Genomic DNA, 19201 nt, shown 5'->3' with positions numbered 1-19201 from the left:
TATTTTCGCTAGGAGCAATCAGAATTACCCAATTGTGGCTCCAGCATCTCTAGGAGGTTTCTGGAGTCACAGAGCTTAGAAGATCTGATTCCCTACCTTAGCCGCAATTTTGCATCCTATTTTTAAATGTCTATTATTCAACAACAACATGCAAAGAAATTTAAAAACAAAAGGCTCAGATAAGGAAAGGAAATGCTCAATAAAAACTATCTCTGAGAATGCCCAGATGTTGAACTTACTAGAAAATATCTTAAATTAACTATTTTAAATATGTTCAAAGAACTAAGGGAAAGTATGAGACTGATGTCTGGCCCAATAAGGGGAAATGGGAGGTGGGAAAAAGACCAAAGAATAATTTTTAAATTGAAACTATAATAACTGAAATTTACTACATGGCTTCAAAAGCAGATTTCAAAGGGCAGAGGAAAGAATAAGTAAATGTGAAGACTTATCAAGAGAAACTGTCAAGTTGGAAGAATAGATAGAAAAAGATCAAAGGAAAATGAATAGTTTCAGAGTCCTGTGGATGCTGTTAAATATATGAATACATGCACTAATGGGAATCTCAAAGGGAGAGGACAGAGAAATGGGTAGAAAGACTATGTGAAAAAGTGGCTAAAAAGCTCCCAAATTTGATAAAGACAAAAATCTATACATCCAAGAAGCTTAATAAAACAGGATGAAGTCAGAGAGTCACACTGACAGACACTGCAGTTAAACTGTCAAAAGACAGAGAGGATCTTGAAAGCAGCAAGATTATGCACAAGGCACGCTCCATAAGAGTGACAGCCAATTTTTCAGGAGAAATCATGCAGGCCAAAAAGCAGTGGGATGACACATTCAAAGTGCTAATGGAAAAAGACTGTCAACCAAAATCATATATTTAACAAAACTGTCATTCAAAAGTGTAGCTAAATTTAAGACATCCCAAGATAAACAGAAACTGAGAATTGATCACGAGTGGATCTGCTCTATAAGAAAAATCAGACAGTCTTTCAGGTTAAAATGAAAAGACACTAGAGAGTAATTCAAATTCACAGTTAAAAAATAAAGACCACTGGGAAAGGTAACTAAATACATAAGGGACTCTGTCCACATGTTTTTCATTTGTAACTTTTTTCTCTAATCAGAATTAAAAGATAATGTCATAAAGCAATAATTATGAAACTCTTCTAATGGCCTTATAATGCATAGATTTAATTTGTATAACAATAATAGCACAGAGGAAGGGGGAAGGTACAAAGGTAAATAGAAACAAAAAACAATATTCTGCTGAAATTAAATTGTCATTAATCCACAATAGATTTTATAAGTAAAGATAGAAACTGTAATTCCCAGAAGACCCATTAAAAAATCAAATCTAAAAATATAAGGCAAAAAAAATGACAAAGGAACTGAAATAGTATATTACAAAATACCTATTAAAAACAAGGAAAGCAGGAATAGAAAAGAGGAGAGGAACAAAAAAAATATGACATGTAGAAAACAAATGGCAAAATGGCAGATATAAATGCTATTTTATCAATAATTATATGAAATGTAAATGGTTAAACACTCTAAGATACAATGAGTAGAATGAATTTAAATATATATATCTATATATATATATATATACACCTAAGAACAAAGTTCCAAAATACATAAAGCAAAAACCGACAGAATAAATAGCTATTAATTGTTGAATAACAAACAATTCAACAGTAATAATTGTAGACTTCAATACCTCACATTCAAATGTGGCTAGAACAACTAGAAAGTAGATCAATACAGCAATAAATGAAGTAGCATTATAAACCAACTAGTCCTAACAGACATCTACTGAATACTCCATCCAACAAAAGCAGAAAACATATTTCTCAAGTACACACGTTACGTCATAAAATAAACAAGTCTCTATAAAATGAAAAAGACTAAAGTCATTCAGAGTATGTTCACCAAATGCAATGAAATAAAATTTGAAATCAATTTTAAAAACGAAGTTTTGGAATTAGCAGGTATGTTTCTAAAAATAAAAACAAAAAACACAAGCCTAAAAAAAGGCCCAAAGAAAAAAAAATCACAAGGGAAATTAAAAAATATTTTAAGATGAATGAAAACAAAACTCACAGGTGTTGGAGTGCTCCAAGACCCTGTTCAGGTTTGGTAATCCAAACTCGGCCTAAATTCCTACTCATGGCTCTGATTTATTACAGCACAAGGATACACACAGCAAAGGGTGTATGGGTGAAGATCAAGGGACACCAGTTCCTTCCAAGAGTTTTCTGTGAAGTCACATAGGATGCATTTAATTCCCTCAACAAGGAATTATAACAACATGTATGAAGTGTTGCCAGCATCTCATCAGAGACTGACAGTCCAGGGTTTTTGCTTAGGACTAGCCACATTGGCAAACTCTGCCTGGCAAATCCCCAAATTCCATATTCCTAAAAGAAAACCTAATGCCCTATTGTTTGTACAAATAATTCAGAACTAACAATTCAGTGCTTGTTAGTTCTGGGAATAGTGGGAACCTCCCAAAACTTAAGCTCCCAATGCCAGCCAAGGGCTAATCTTGCAATTAGTCTTTCCCAAGGTTATCAGTTTAGGCCCACTATATTAACTCTTCTCTACAAACAGCATGCAAAATATATGGGTGCTACTAAAGCAGTGCTTAGAGGGAAATGGATAGCTGCAAATGGCCACATTAAAGGAAGTAAGATCTTAAAATCAATAACCAACATTCCATGTTAAAACACTAGAAATTAACCCAAGCAAGCAAAAAGGATATCGTAAAGATGAGACTGGAAATAAAGGAAAGAATAAAAAAAATAAAGAAAAATAAATCAAATGAAAAGCTGGTTCTTTAAAAAGATTAATAAAATCGATAAACCTAACTAGACCAACAATGAGGTGGGGGGATTCAAATACTAAAATCAGGAATAAAGTATTAGGGTACAAAAATAAAAAGGAGTACAAAGGAATACTATGAACAACTTAGATAACCTAGATAAAATAGAAAAATTCCTAAAAAGACATGAACTAATGAAAAGGACTCAAGAAGAAATAATCTACATAGAGTTATAACAAGTGGGCTGGTGGAGTGGCTCAGAGGTAAGAGCACCTGCCTAGAGTTATAACAAGTGAAGAGAAGTAAGTAATCAAAGCATTTCCAACAAAGAAAAGACCAGGATCAGATGGTTTCACTGATGAATTCTCCCAAGCTTTTAAAATAGAATTGGTACCAATCCTACCAAAATACTTCTAGAAATAGAAGTTCAGATCAGAGAAGACTCCCTAAATCATTCTGAAGTCAATACTACCCTGACACTGATATTCAAAAGAGTCAAAGACATCCCAAGGAAGCCACAGACTCCAAAATCTTGAACAAAATGCTAGCAAGCTATATCACATAACATAAAAAAAGGAGTAAATACCATGACCAATGGATTTATCTCAGGAATGCAAGTTTGGTTTAATATTTGAAAATCAAACAATGTAATAACCATGTCAATAGAAAAAACTAGGCCACGTGAACATCAAGTATCACATGATACAGAAAAATGTTTTTGCAAAATACAACAACCATACACGATAAAACCAACAAACCAGGAATAGAAGAGGACTTCTTCAACATGATGAAGAAAATCTATGAAAAAATCCACTGTTAACATCACCCATGATAATGAAAACTGAATGCTTTCCCCTTAAAATCAGGAAGAAGACAAGACATCCATTCTTGCCAGTTTTATTCAACATTTTACTGAAGGTGTTAACTGGGGAAATAACTCAAGGAAAAGAAACAAAGGGCATCCAGATTAGAAAGAAAGAAGTAAAGCTATGTCTTTGCAGATGATGTGATGTTGAATACAGAAAATCATAAAGGACTCACTAAAAACCCAGAACTAGTAAGACTAATAAATTAGTTCAGAGCAAAGAACACTCTACTCTTACTAGATATCAAAAAATAAAAATCAATTGTAGTTTTATGAACTAGCAATGAGCAATTAAAAAATGAAATTAACAATTCCATTTACAATAGCATCAAAAAAGAATAAAATACTTTTTATTTGTTAGAATAAATCTAACAAAATAAGTTGTAGACATACACAGAACACTACAAAGCACAGTTTAAATAAAGTAAAGGACTAACTAGAAAAACACCCTACAGTCACAGATTAGAGGATAATATTGTTAAGAGGGTGATACTCTCCAAATTGACCTGCAGGTTTAACACAATGTCTTTCAAAACCATAGGTAAACCTCCTCCTATTGGGACAGGTCACCAGAAATTGCCAAGCTGATCTTAAATATGGAAACATAAGAGAACCAAACAGCCAAAAAACCCTCATACTTTCTAATGTCAAAACTTATTACAAAGTTTAATACAAAGACAGTGTTGTGGTACAAGTCTGTAATCCCAGCACTCGGGAGGATTTTGAGTTTGAGGGTAGTCTAGGCTACATAGTAAGAACTTCTCAAAAAAAAAAAAGTGTGTGTCTGGCATAAGGACAGACATAGAAATCAGTAGAGTAGAACTGTGTTTACAATAAACCCATATCCCTATGGTTAAAGTGATTTCTGACAAGCGTACAAGCACAATTAAGTGGGGGAATAAATAGTCTTTTCAACAAATGATACTGGGACCCCTGAATATCGACATGCAAAAGAGTGAATTTGGACTCCTCCCTCACATCATACTAACCTAAAATTGAGCAGAAACCTAAATTTAAAAGCTAAAACTATAAAATGCTTAGAAAAAACCATAAATCTTCACCACCCTGAATCTTTATCACCCTGGCCTGGGCAGTGCTTTCTTAAATATGACATTAAACTATAGGTAACAAAGGCAACAATGGGTTAACCAGACGTCACCAAAATTAAAAACTTTATGCTCCAAAGGACATCGTCAAGAACATAAAAAGACAACCTTCAGAATGGAAGAAAACATTTACAAATCATACATACCCAGAACACATAAAAGACATTTAAAAACTCAACAGAAAATGATACATAACCCAATTAAAAATGAGCTGAGGGCTTGAACAGTTATTTATCCAGAGGATATGTGAATGGCCAAAAGCAAAGGAACATCTGGTTAATGTTATCAGTAATTAGTGAACAAACTACAATAAGATACCACTTCTTACCCCCCAGGATGGCCACAATAAAAAAGAAGGCCAAGAATAACTGTTGGCAAGGAAGGAGAGAAGTTGGCGCCCTCATACGTTGCTGGTAGGACTGTAAAATGGTGCAGCTGGTTTAGTTTTGCAGTTCTTCAAAAAGTTAAACATAAAGTTGTTATATGTTCCAGAAATTCCACCCAAAAGAAATGATCAAGTATATTCGCATATGTTCATAGCATATTTAAAATAAATACCCAAAGAGTGGAAACAACCCAGTGTTTGTCGGTTGTTAAGTGCATAATCTAAATGTTGAATGTCATACAATGGCATGTTTTCAGTCATAAAAAGGAGAAAGGTTGATACCTCACACTACACCTTGGAGAAACCCTGAAACTAATGCACTCAGTTTAGAAACCAGGGAGGGAGAGAGGGAGGGAGGGAGGGAGGGAGGGAGGGAGGGAGGAAGGAAGGAAGGAAGGAAGGAAGGAAGGAAGGAAGGAAGGAAGGAAGGAAGGAAGGAAGGAAGGAAGGATGGATGGATATATCATCAAGGTAGCTTTTCCTCAGCACTGATTCCAAGCTTGCAAACCAGAATCACATCAGGAGTTATAGAACTAAGTTCAAGGATGGATGTGTGTTGGGGCATCACAGGGTTGGGAATCCCCATTCTTGGGTTGGATGAGGTGTGCCTTACACACATGGCTTCACTTTGCATCAGCCGGAGATCACAAGAGGCAGGGCTGGACCAGGATCAAGACATGAATCTTTTTCCTGGTACATAAACCCTACTCTCAAAGATGTGCTTATCTGGCAGAAATTGGAGGTAATTTAAAATGTTGTCTGTTGTTATTCAGGAAATTCAACATACATCTTCATATTTGCACATGCAAATGTTTGGGGTTTTTTGGCAGTACTTTTTTTTTTAACTCAGGGTCTTATGCTTGCTAGGTGGGTGCTTAAACACTTGAGCCACACCTCCTGCCCTTTTTGATTAAGTTATTTTTCAGATTGGGTCTCACATTTTTGCCAGACCAGACTTGGATTGCAATTCTATTTTACCTACAATCTCCTGCATAATTGGAACCATGTAGGCAGCACCATGACTGGCATATTGATTGAGGTAAGGTCTTGCTAACTTTTTGCCAGGCTGGCATTAAACCTTGATCCTCCTGATCTCTACCTCCCTAGTAGCTGGGATTACAGGCATGGGCCACCACACCTGACCAGATGCAAACATTTGTAAAAGCACATGTGGGAAGAAGTAAACTGTGTACCTGACACAGCACGGAGGGCTTGGAGTTTTGAAGTTACCAGTTCTTTAGGAGCTTAGACTAACAGAAGGCTCTCTGAAAAATCACAATGCCGCAACTGACCCCAGCAGTACCAGTGCCATGGACGGGCCAAAATAAACATTCTGTCAGTCTTTTTTTAAAAAAAGTGGATTAATAATTACATCATATATTCCACAAAGACCAGACGAAAGGAAAGTAACTTTTCAGTGTACTGTGCATGCTTATATTGGTGTTAAGCAAGCTACCAATAGAGTCACTGATAATCATTACGAGTATCAACTATACCTCTCCAACAATTAGAATGTCTTTCTGTAAAATTGAATGTCATTATCATTTCCTGTCTTTTATGTCATGTCCCACGTATCCTGTAGTTATATTCTTTTAAAGCACTCACATTATGGTCATTCTAAAGCAAGTTTTAGACTTCGTAAAAAGTGCGTTTTAGAAAAGTGTTGATAGACAACTCAAAAGAAATATTACTCAATGTGGGAGATTGTGTTGGGAGTTTGAACTTATCTTGCTTGCCAAATGCTTCTTCACTTTCTGTAAACTGCACAAAGGACTCGCCCAACAGAGTTCGGAGGCTGAAAGTGAAAGTGACTCAGACTATTTCTGAAAAGGTCAGGAGAGTGCACTGCCAATTTTCAAATTTCTCTGAAACCGTCTCCTGTGAGCATCCCCACAGAAGTGTGCAGTGCTGAGCTGTAACCTAATGACACAGCAGTCTCCAGGCACACACTCTTGTGACGTGACTCTGAGACTGCATTGAGAGAATGCTTGACTCGTCACTGTTTCTAAACGCTTCAGCTGCCAAACCACTTAAAAGCACCTTGGTGGGGAGCTGTGGGGGTATGAATCGAGGGAACAAGGCAGGAGACCAACCCTGCTCTCTGCCTGCTTGGGGCTCCCTGTGGGAGCTGGACCTTCACCATTTCCCCTCCCATGGTGGGAGGTAGCTGGGCATCGATGGGTTCCTTTTCCAGGGCAATTCACCCATCCTGGTCCTAAAACTGGTACTATAAATGTGGCATTCAGGCAAGATGAACATTTTTTTAAATGGTAAAGAAACTGAAACGCCCTAAGCTATGGATTATCCCCAAGGGCCAAGGTGGTTTAACCAGACAACTCACAGGCAACACCTGTTTTCTCTGCCTTTGAGGCCCAATCCACTTCTGACCATCTGTAGTGAAGGCTATCCTAATCAGACATGGAGTCTGCAGCAGCAACAAAGGGCGCAAACTGGCACCACTTTGCAGAAGAGCTGTCCTCTATCTCCAACCCTGTAAATACCTACAGCAGCCACTCTTTCCTGTGATGCTGCACTTTCTCCAGGGAGCAGCTTTTGGACATGGGAGTCTCACGTAGCTTCCAGGCTGCCTTTAAATCCTCATCTCTTGTGTCTCTGGACAGCTGCAGAGCAGTGAGAGAGAGGCGGCTTCTGAAGACCCCCAGATTCACACTGCACTTCCACCAGCAGCAGTCACACTTTCTTAGACTCCCCCTCTCCAGGGTGAATGGCCCAGGGTCTTGAACACATCCTTGAACCGGCTGTGGATGTGAAGCCCACCTCCTTGTCCCAACTTGTCTCTTCTGAAATTCAAAGCAAAATACATCAGAGTATCTGTATTAAGACCTTACTAATTAGAAAACATTTTTACATGAATCACGTCTTCTCAACAATCACGAACAACCACTGAATTCCTTTACAAATGAAGATACTTTGCCCATGGTCTCATTGCTGGTGTCAGGGGAGTCCAGAGCTCCTGTGTGCCTTCCAGAAAACCAGAGTGAACATATGACCCCCTGAAATTGAGACATTAAGAACTGGACAAAAGCCTCCAGGTGTCTGACCAGGATGGCATAGAGCTAGACATACTTGTCACCTTTCCCTGAAGTTGCCTGGGATGCTCTTGACCACATGGAGCCTCCTTCTTGAGAAGCATCGCTAAGGAGCTATGATACACAATTACATTCCAGTGCTGAGTTTGGGGCACAGTGAGATGCAATGTCATTAGGCCATTGCTACTAGTATTGTGACAGCTCCAAGGTGTCATCATTCATATCCATCCACATGTTCCATGCACTGGAGAGTGTTGCCATTAAGCACTGGGGCCATGCACGGAATGCACAGCACCAATCCTGTGCTCTGCCTTGGTTTCATCAACTAGAAATTGACAAGCCCACTTGCTAAGGTATTTTTGAGTGCTAGAAGTGAGAATACATGCAGTCCTGATGTAGATGAGGTGCCGAGGGGTGTCACTCTGTCACCCTGCCTGCCTGGGTCACCAGATCATTTGATAAGCACACTTTCCTTCTCTCTCCAAGTCACCAGAAAACTGTTGAACAATCCAGGGCAAAAGACTAGTCCCTCTAGGTTAGCAGCCTTTGGTTATGCTGTCTGGCTGTTTTCAAGCTCAGTAGGTGAAGAGAAAGTCAATAGCTCTAGGCTGTTGGCTCCAATGCACACCTGCTGTGGGATTTTGGACAAGTGAACCCACCATGCTTTATTCTTCTCCCAGCACCACAGAAGACCACAGTGTGGGTTCTTTTGGGGAGGTTGTGAAAAATTAAGTAAAATTGTGTTATAAAGCACCAGACAGGTAGACAGTGTGATGGCTTTGTAATTCAGCCACTCTTACCTAAAACTTACTCCTTCTTATTCACATGGCATGTTGAGTGACCTTGCCAGAATGTCCCCTGAAACACACAATTTTTTTTTTTTTTTGTATTGGAGATTGAACCCAAGGTCTCATGCATGTTAAGTACTCACTCTACTACTGAGCTACATCCCCAGCCCAACACTGTTTCCATGTTAGGTATAAAAAGGAACTGCCACTCTGGTTCCCGTGAGCTCTTTGCTGTCCACAAGGAACTGCCTACTGACCAAGGAAGGTCTTCTTCCAACAGAGCCTCCTCCCTACAGGGACAAGTGTCTATAGCTTGTCCTGACCATGGAGAGCATGTGCAGTCTATCTGTTCTTGGCATCTTCTTTATCAGGCACTCAGCAATTTCTCTCTGCCTTGAGAATTATTTTGGAAAACAAAGTTTTCCAAAATCTGAGGATTAGGTGCTCTGCTCTAAGAGGGAGCTGAATTCTTGGAGTTTCCCTAAGAGAAGGACTATGAAGATTCAAAGGCAGGCACTTGAAAGAGTAATTTTTAGGGCCTGAGATACACAGATATTTTGAACAGAGGGTTTAAATTCTCTTCTTTCCTACCTCCCAAAGTACCCAAATCAACTTGCATCTTGCCTCGTTTCTGAAAGTGGCTCTTTATCAAAATATTAGCAATAACTTTAAAATGCTATAATTTTTCTTGTGACACATGTATACCACGTAGCTGTTCTTTAATTTACTATGATAAAAACAATCATTATTGTTCTTTTGATAAAGCCCAATATGCACTGACATATTTATCAGTTAATATGTAGCTAGATGGTACACAAACAATGGTCTGATTATTTTAAAATGTCAGCCTGCTAGGATCTTTGGACCCTAAGTAAAAGCCAATGTAGGGCATATCACCTCAAGTGGAAGTTAAGGTTAAGTGAGGAAAAGGGCCAAGGGCCAGACGGTGACAAGCCTGTAAGAAAACATGCATTTTCTCTAAGTACTGCAACCAAGAGTTGACACTATACCACTTTGGCTCATGTACAAAGCTAAGTGCTGCTGAAAATGATGACACTTTGTGATAAGCCAATTTTTTGATGGCTAAGTGTGTGTGTGGGGGATGTTCCTTGACTGATGGGAAAACCAGATCCATTACTACAAAAATCAAATACAAACTTGAAATGATCCTTTAAATCACACACACACACACACACACACACACACACACACACACACACACAGACTGTTTTTTTGGTTGTTACTGCTTCTCTCTTGCCTCAGAACTCCTGTCACTGGCAAGTTATACATTAGCCAGTGCTGAGTTGCAACAAAACCAGTGGGCGTTATGTCCTGAGAGAAAGTGGAATGTTTTCCTCTTTACTTTGCTTTCATCCCCTAAATCATAACTGTGCTTCATCAACCAACCTTCCTTCCTTTTTGGGCCTTCTTTAACCTAATCTGAAGATAAGGATACACCCACCAACATTTCTAGCTTGCGTCAGAAGTGACGAGGCTGAGAGGAAGAACACACAAACACTCCCCACGCTGGAGGCGGAGGACAAAGGTTACTGCTCACAGACCAGCTCACACAGGTGCCCCTTCCTCCTGAAGTCCCTGGATGGGGTGTGAGCAGAACTACTCACCAGCGGTACTGTTCTGAGAAAAGAAAGAGAAAACCAAGGGGGAAAGTGAACAGTCCTACAGAGAACTGGGCAGGCACGTTCTCCTGTGATATGAAGTCTACAATATTTGAAATTACAACAGGATTTTGCTTTCATACACCCTTCAGTGACTTAGTCAGAACTTGTTAAGACATTAAAACATGCTCAAGTGAGCAACAGTACGCTGGCCTACATATTTCAGCATACTCTTAATACTCCCTTTCCATTAACGTAATTATTTCCTACTCAGTTAAAACGTAAGTGGCATTTGAGCATGTCACAGACAGGGCTGAGTGACCCTTAAACCTTTAAAGGACTATGAAAACAAGCGCTATCACTTTATTTGCAAATTATCATGTATGAAATGGACAGCTCAGCAAATTTAACAGTAAACAAGCATGTACACCACCAAGTAAATGTGAATTTTAATGAGCTCCTTTTATATGACTCCAACCAGTTATCATCACAAATATGCACTCTCAGCACCTACGATGGTAAGAAACAGCCCACACCTCAGCACACAGACATTACCAAAGCTGGCCAACCATGTCTTTGCCAGGATAAGCTGCAGCTGATGCCTGTTGGTAGCTGGTCCATTTTGCCTTATAAAAATTTTAGATTGGGACTGAGAATTAAACTCCCAAATTAAAAACCATTAAGTTTTTAAGAATTAAATGTGCATTCTTTCAAATAGCAATGAAATCCCTTGGGTGAGCATGTAGATACACAGTGAAGGCAGTATGTTTGGGGTGCCCTGGACTGCCAAACAACGAGACCTCACTTTTGGCTTCAACAGGTGGGGTGGGAGGTGCCTCCAACTGACTGACAGAAACACCAAGGGCTGTCTTCAGCATGACCACATTTATACCTGGGCACCACTTCAGATGGCATTCTGGCTTGACAAAAATCAGCGTCAGGTAAAGCTATATTATCTTTGAAGGCATTACTATCCTTGCATTTCCATAGTTAACTCTACAGTTCACAATGTTCCACGTATCTCACACCTATGCCCCTCTCCAAGGTCTGGTCACAGACCTCGGACACACCTGAGACTCCTTCCATGGATATTTTGCCAGCTACAGCTAGGAAGGCATGATGCTGTCTGTTAGAAGAGAAGAAAGAGCTATTGTGCTGACCTTTTTTCTTTGTAGAAATCAGATCGCTGGGAGCCAGGAAGCAGAGGACAGTCTCCACTTGTAATGACAACCCCAAGCCAAGTCCATCCTTGGGGCATCACTTCCTTCCTCTGTTAACTCTGGGAGGAGGTCTTAGAAGTTCAACAGTAGCAGGCCTCTTATGGGCTTCACTTCTTTGTGGCCCTAGTCTCTGACTGTATTAATTCTTCAGCATCTGTACTGCGTTCTAGAAATACAAATGGCTAACAAATACCTGAAGAGATGTATAAGTCCTTAGCTATGAAAGAAACGCAAATTAAAACTACACTGAGATTCCATCTCATTCCAGTCAGATTGGCAATCATCAAGAAAACAAACAAGTGCTGGTGAGGATGCAGGGGAAAAGAAACCCTCATGCACTGTTGGTGGGAATGTAAATTGGTGCAACCACTACGGAAATCAGTAGGGAGGTTCCACAAAAAACTAAAAATGGATATACTTTACTGACCCTGCCATACCACTCCTGGGCATAAATCAATGTATGAGAATACCTGCATATCCACGTTTACTATAGCTCTGGTCACAGCAGCCGAACTCTGGAATCAGCTGACATACCCAACAAAGATAAACGGGTAAAGAGGATTCTCTGCACACCCACACACACCAGAGTATCAGCCGTAAAGGAAAATGCAATGAGGTCATTTGCAGGAAAATGGATAGAACTGAGTATCATCATGTCGAGTGAGGTACGGTGACCCAAATGTTGCAGAGAAGTCACATCCTGTATGTTCTCATTCATTTGTGAAACCCAGAAGTTAAAAAATGACGATGACGACGACGATAATAATAGACATGCATGTGAAAGGGAGATGGTCTGATGGGGAATGAAGCGAGGGGGAAGGGAAAAGGAAAGAACACTTGAGGGGTGAAGAGGATCGAAGTACGCTCTACACACACACACACACACACACACACACGAAGACAGTGTCATGAAATCCACCAGTGTCTGAAAAAAGGGAAGATAATAGAGGGGGTAAACTAGTTCCAAGTACACTGCACGCATGATGTATGTTAACTCAAAAATATGACAAAAAGATGACAAATACTTTAAATTGGAAAAAAAAAGTACTATATTCTAGGACTGTGTAAGGGGCTGCTTGAAAGAGTTGCTTTTAAAGTTCAACATGCAATTTGAAAGTTCAATTTGAAAAAGATGTGGTAAGGGAATAATTCCAAAGTTTTCTTTTCACTAATTTTATTGATGTTAGGTAGTATTCACTCAGAATATCAGTTCATTTTTCAGGTTGAGATGTACATATGTGTGTTTGTTCATATGCATGTAATCACTTAGAAACTTTATTTGGTATAATTTCACATTTTTGGTATACAGAAATAATTTTATTTTCTTAATGCAGCACAGTAGACATACAGTCAGTATTATACCCTCAAGTGTGCAATATATAAATTATTCACATTAAAAAATCAAGAACGGAAAGCTTCATATGCAGGAAAGACTTAAAAACATGTACCTAATTTTTAATGCTTTTGGCAATATAGACTACTATCATAAATCTGAATCAGACTATGACATGATACACGTTGAAATGAATACACAGATGGGCCCAATCCAGATGCTTAGTGCACCAGACAAGTACTTGCTCTTCACTTTGGTCACTGAGATTCCATGTGCAGAGGCCTAGAGTGGATCTGAAAGATTCTTCCAGAAGTCTGCTTATTACAGTGGTGCTGTAAGAACTTCTGTTTCTCCTATTCTCCTTTATAGCGGGGGGGCCTTTTCTCTTTGAAAGCAAGAAGACCTTCCAGTCTGTCTTTCGTTGAAATGGTCTAAGAAAACAAAACATTATATACATCAAAAGTTAAAAACACAACAGTATAGCATTACCTAACAAGCAGCTCATCCTAAACTTTTGAAGCTACTAGCACTTGAACAATTTGCCTAATTATGTGACCAAATTATTTTTACTCCAAATATCTTCTGTTCCATTTCAAAAGTCTTTAAAAATTTAAAGATTTTATTTTTTTTCAGAGCAGCCTACATTAACAAAATAGAGAGATATCCAATGCACTGCACTCTATCCTAGAGCTCTGCACCACTGTCCTATTAATATCCTGCATTAGTGTGGTACAACTAATAATAAATGATGAACCAACACAGATGCGTAAGTATTAACTAAAGTCCACATTTCCATTAGGGCTCACTTTTGTGTTGAGTGTTTTATGGGTTACTTCACAGTATTATGTAGCATAGTTTTACTGCTGTAAATACCCTTTGTACTCTACATGGTCATCCCTGGCCTGCATCACTTAAAATTATCTCTGCAGTTTTGTCTTTTTTAGAATGAACTGGAATCACACAGTACGTAGTCTTTTGAGACTGAATCCTTCACTTTACAGTATGTACTATGGCTCCTTCATGCCTTTTTTGTAGCTTGACAGCTCCTATCTTTTTATCACTGTATGATATTTCACCATACAGAAGTACCACAGTCTATCCATTTACCTACTGAAGGACAACTTGATTGCTTCCAAGTTTTAGCAATTATGAAAAAAAAACTTGGTGTACAGATTTTTGTGCAGATAAAAGTTTTCAACTTAGTTGTGTAAATACAAAGGAGAACCATTGCTGGATCACTGCTTTATTAGAAACTGTCAAACTTTCACAAAGTGGCAAACCATTTAACATTTCCAGCAGCAATGAATGAGAAGTTTCTGTAGCTCCACATCTTATCAGTACTTGGATGTTTTTAGTTTGGGATTTTAGGCATTCTAACAGGCTGGATGGGCATCTCACAGTTTAATCTGCAATTTCTTAATGATATTTGTTTCTGGCATCATTTCATATGACTATTTGCCATCTGTGTATCTACTTTGGTTTAGATCTTCTGTCCATTTTAAAACTGAGTTGTTCATTTTCTTGTCGAGTCTTAAAAGTTCTTCAGAATTTAGATACAAGACCTTTATTGGGTATGTGTTTTGCAAATTCTCCCAGTCATCCTTTTATCAGTGTTTTTTTTTTTAAACGAAGAAGTTAATTTTAATGAAGTTGAAGTTATCAATTTTTTTCCCATGGATTGTACTTTTGATTTTTTATCTAAAAAAATAATGCCAAACCCAATTTATCTGAGATTTTCTCCTACATCATCTTCTGGAAGTTTTACAGTTGCTCATTTTCCATTTAGGTTTCTGATCCATTTTGTCTCATTCTGTGAAAAGTGACTGGTTTGGGAGTATGTGAATGTCCAGACATTCGTCTTCAAGACTGTTCTTTCTCCACTGAGCTGTCTTTGCTCCTCTGTTAAAATATTAGCTGACTACATTGCATAGGTCTATTTCTACACTCTCAATTCTGTTCTTAATCTATGTGTTTATTCCTAACCAATACATGATGTCCTGTTTACAATAGTTTTATGGTAAATCTTGAAGCCAGGTAATGTCAGTCTTCTAAGCTTTGTTCTCTGGCAATGGTGTACTGCTATTCTGAGTCCTTGAACTTTCCACACAAAGTTCAGAATCCACAAAGTAACTTGCTGGGATTTTGCTGGAGTTGCATTAAACCTATAGATCAAGTTGGGAAGAACTGACATCTTTTTTTTGGTGGGGAAGATGGGGCTGGGGTTAAACGCAGGGCTTTCTGCTTGCTAAAGCTTGAGCCAAGCCTCCAGCCGTAAGAACTGACATCTTAATGATTGAGTCTTCCTATCCATAAACACGCACCATTATTAGATTTTGATTTCCTTCACCAATGTTTTTTTTTCCTATTTTGTTAGATTTACACCTAAGTTTTCCATTTTTTGAGTGTTACTGTAGATGGTGGTGTATTTTTAATTTTGAATTCCGATCTTCATTGCTGGTATACAGGGAAAAACTGACTTTTGTAATTAACCTGTATCATGTGTACTCTTTCTGTATTGCTTATGAGGATTTTTTGTTGCTATTGATTCTTTGGGATTTCCTACTTAGACAATCAATGTCATCTGTGAACCAGTTTGTGTTTTCCTTCTCAATAGGTTCATCTTTTCTTTCTCTTATTGTATTTACTAGGACTCAAAGTATGAGGTTAAAAAGGCACAGTGAGAGGAGACAATCCTGCCTTGCTCCTGATTATTAAGTATGATGACAGCAGGTTTTGTGAGGGGAATGTTTTTATCAAGCCAAGGAAGTTCCACTCTTTTCACAGTTTGCTGAGTTTTCATTATGAATGTCATTTGATTTTGTTACTTTTTTGTATCTATTGATATGATGACACAATTTTCTTCTTTAGTTTGTTGATGTGATGGATTACAGTGACTGATTTTCAAATGTGAATAAAACCCACTTGGTTAGGAGTATGATTCATTTTATACTTTATTGAGTCAATTCGCTATTATTTTATTAAGGACTTTTGGGGCCCTACTCATAAGAGAAATTTATCTATCATCTTCCTTTCTTATAATGTCTTTCTCTGGTTTAGGTACTAGGATAACAGCCTCATGGAATAAGTTAGAAGTGTGACCTCTGCATCTACTTTCTGAAAGATATTGTAGAGAAGTCGTATTTCTTGTTTAAATGTTTGGTCAAAGGTATTTTATGTATACACACATATATATCTATTTGGAGTCTGACGCTGTCCACTTACAAGACATTTATAATTTACTTCATTCACGGCATGTACTCATCAGTGACAGAGGAACTAACACATAACCCACCATGCTTACATGGGATTGATATAGTTTCCAACTCTCAGGAAAAGTAGAACAAAACTCTTCCTATTTTAGATGCCCTAAAACAAAGTTATTATCTTTCAGGAAAAAAAAAGAAAAATATTTCTTCTTCCAAAGAAAGAACTACTAGGGGCTGGAGGTATAGCTCAGTGGTGGTACACTGGGTTTACTGTTACCCCCTGCCCCACCACCAACTTAACAATCTGTATTTTAAAAAACCCTGTAACTTCATTAGTGAACTTTCACTGGGCAGGGGGGATGGCTCAGAACCTCAGGAAAAGCCAGTGAGTCTCAAATACTGTAATGCATGGTAGGCACATATTCACTACCGCTCAACTGCCATCTCTCTACACTGAGGTGAGGAACCACGTCCATACCCCTCAAAGACAGCATGAGACTACAGAGCAAGCAACTAACTAACTTAGTTATTCTAAGAGTTTTCTAAATATGTAGACAAATCACTAGTTTGTGGAACAGCATCAGTATAGGAGCTACTAACAGTCAAATACCAACCACAACCACATTGAAAGGGGTCTTGGAATGTGTATGGAGGTAGTATTGCTCAGGGTTATGTAATTCATTTGAATTACCCAGAAGGTAAACAAAATTCTGTTGAACTTGTGATTGTATTACATACCTGAGCATAACAAGCTTCTTCTATGGCTAACCCTGTGACTAAGTCGACCTGAGAACAAAAAACACAGTTCATTGCAGCACAAATAACTTTTAAAAATATGGTAGTCAATATAAATTCAAACTGAATAGCCCTATCCCAAAAGATCAGAATCCTTCAATATAGTACAACTGCTCAGAAAGATGACCAGCATCAGATGTGGAATCAGGATTCCACTTGGGGACCATGTAATGAGGAAAAGTTGTGTAACTTCTCTGTGCTTCAGAGGCGTGTCTGACCAAGAGGCTAATTGTAGAACTCACCAACTGTGTGTGGGGGGGGGGGCGGGCGGGGTTAGTATAAGGATTAAATGAGTTGACTTGAGATAAAGCCTTTATAAAGCAGCTGAAAGCAGATAAAGCCTAGTACATGGTAAGGGCTATTTCTATAAATACTGTTACTATTATGAAAGTACTGAAATAAACCAAATACTTTCAAATTTACAAAACTGCATTTATTGCAAACAAACAAAAAAAATCTTTTTTTATTGGCATAAAGCCAAGGACAATATAATAGTTCCTGTCCCTCAAGGAGAAAGTACCTTTCTTCAAAATCCTGGAAATTAATCAAGATATAACAGCCATCATTAGAAGTTCAAAGTTCATTAGTGCCTGCACTGTCTCTTGCTTACCTCCCTCCCCCTGGCCTAAGGTTCAAGCTCTTTTGCAGACATGTCCCTGGGGTAACCACCAGGATACCCTACAGATTCCCTGTAGAAGCACATTGAGAAGTTACAGCTGGACACAGATTGGAACTGGCAAGTGTTCCTTGTATGATTTTAATAACATGATATTGATGCTGAGAATTCACAGAATGTTTTTGCCTTGGCTTTCTATGAATGAATAGTCAATGAATCTATTAACTAAATGGCAAAAATAACAAGCATGTTATAAGCCGCAGGGCATCACTGAACTTCTGGATTCTGTGGTTATAATGCTAAAAAGAATCTCGGTAGCTTTCAGTAATAGTAACAGCTATATTTTGGAACATTAGAAAATAATGCAAAAGTGTAAACATGGTTCATTTTGATCAAGTCTCCACTATCCATTCCAGTAACAAGATTAAGGAACTTACCTCCATCCCCTGATTAATGGCTAATTTTGCCACTCTCATTGCAACAGGTCCCTAAAATTCAAATTAAATAAGAAAATTATAATTACTATTTATGCAAATTATGCTATATACTTCAGTAAAATTCAGAAATTCCCACTGCTGGATGTATGCCATAGCCAACAACAATTCAGATGCTAAAGGGAAAATTTCTGAGCTTTGCAAGGTCTTAATAACACAGCAAACTGCAACAACTGTGTTGCATCAGCAAGTTACTCAAATTTCACAGTATTCTGCTACCCAGCAACTAGATCCTTAAAGGTAGCAGGTAATGCATGTCCAGGTGAACACTCAGCATTCTTCAATACCTTTCTCTGGAAGTTAAGTAAGGGAAAGAAAAGGAAGTCTCTGGCTCAGTACCACATTGATTAGTGGTTACAACTGAAACTCAGGTTAGAGATGAGACTGTTGTTGATTAAGGTGGGCCACAGCAGCATCCATTTAAGATGTGCTTTGTGCCTCTCCTCCCTTAGCATGACAGATAACCAGCTGCAATGATGGTGGGTTAATATGATTAATATACTGCATCCTCTACACAAATGTTGCAGGTGTGTCTGGGTCACCAAGGGGAAAGCTAGACACCCTCTGTGAAAAAGGACTGTGTCCTACTGAAGCTGAACTTCTATAAAACTCTTCTAGAGAAGGCTAGACTCCCCAGATGGAATTTCTTTCTTTGATCTCATGTTAAATTTCTAAAAAAATGTTTATGTGAATTTAATGGTGTATTTTGAATTGAATTGTCTTTTGAATTAAAATGTAAGGTAGGTTCTAAAAAACAGGTACAACAAAGGACTCTTTGTAAGTGAATGGAAAAATGGACAAATTCATGAAAAGAGTCACTTTTTTCCTCTCTAGGTTTCTATAATCAGATCTGATGTACCTAAATTCTTATAGAAGATTTTTAGTTATATGGAAGAG

General features: G+C 38.3%; 1 protein-coding gene across 6 annotated transcripts in view; it reads right to left on the bottom strand.

Annotated features, from left to right (window-relative positions):
• Nucleotides 1-13017: 13017 nt before the first annotated feature.
• The window catches only part of Auh (AU RNA binding methylglutaconyl-CoA hydratase), a 155511-nt gene continuing 149327 nt past the window's right edge, over nucleotides 13018-19201 (bottom strand). For all 6 annotated transcript variants that reach the window (XM_074052365.1, XM_074052363.1, XM_074052364.1 and 3 more), the window contains 3 exons: nucleotides 18248-18298; nucleotides 17138-17185; nucleotides 13018-13624 (listed from right to left, as the gene is read on the bottom strand). In XM_074052365.1, the coding sequence (XP_073908466.1) occupies nucleotides 13547-13624; nucleotides 17138-17185; nucleotides 18248-18298 (177 nt within the window). In that variant the 3' untranslated portion in view covers nucleotides 13018-13546. The remainder of the gene's footprint in view (nucleotides 13625-17137; nucleotides 17186-18247; nucleotides 18299-19201) is intronic.

Source organism: Castor canadensis, chromosome 13 (assembly GCF_047511655.1).
Source record: "Castor canadensis chromosome 13, mCasCan1.hap1v2, whole genome shotgun sequence".
NCBI classification, from domain to species: domain Eukaryota; kingdom Metazoa; phylum Chordata; class Mammalia; order Rodentia; family Castoridae; genus Castor; species Castor canadensis.
The sequence above is the reverse complement of the archived record's forward strand: the minus strand, read 5'-3'. Positions and strand labels throughout refer to the sequence as shown.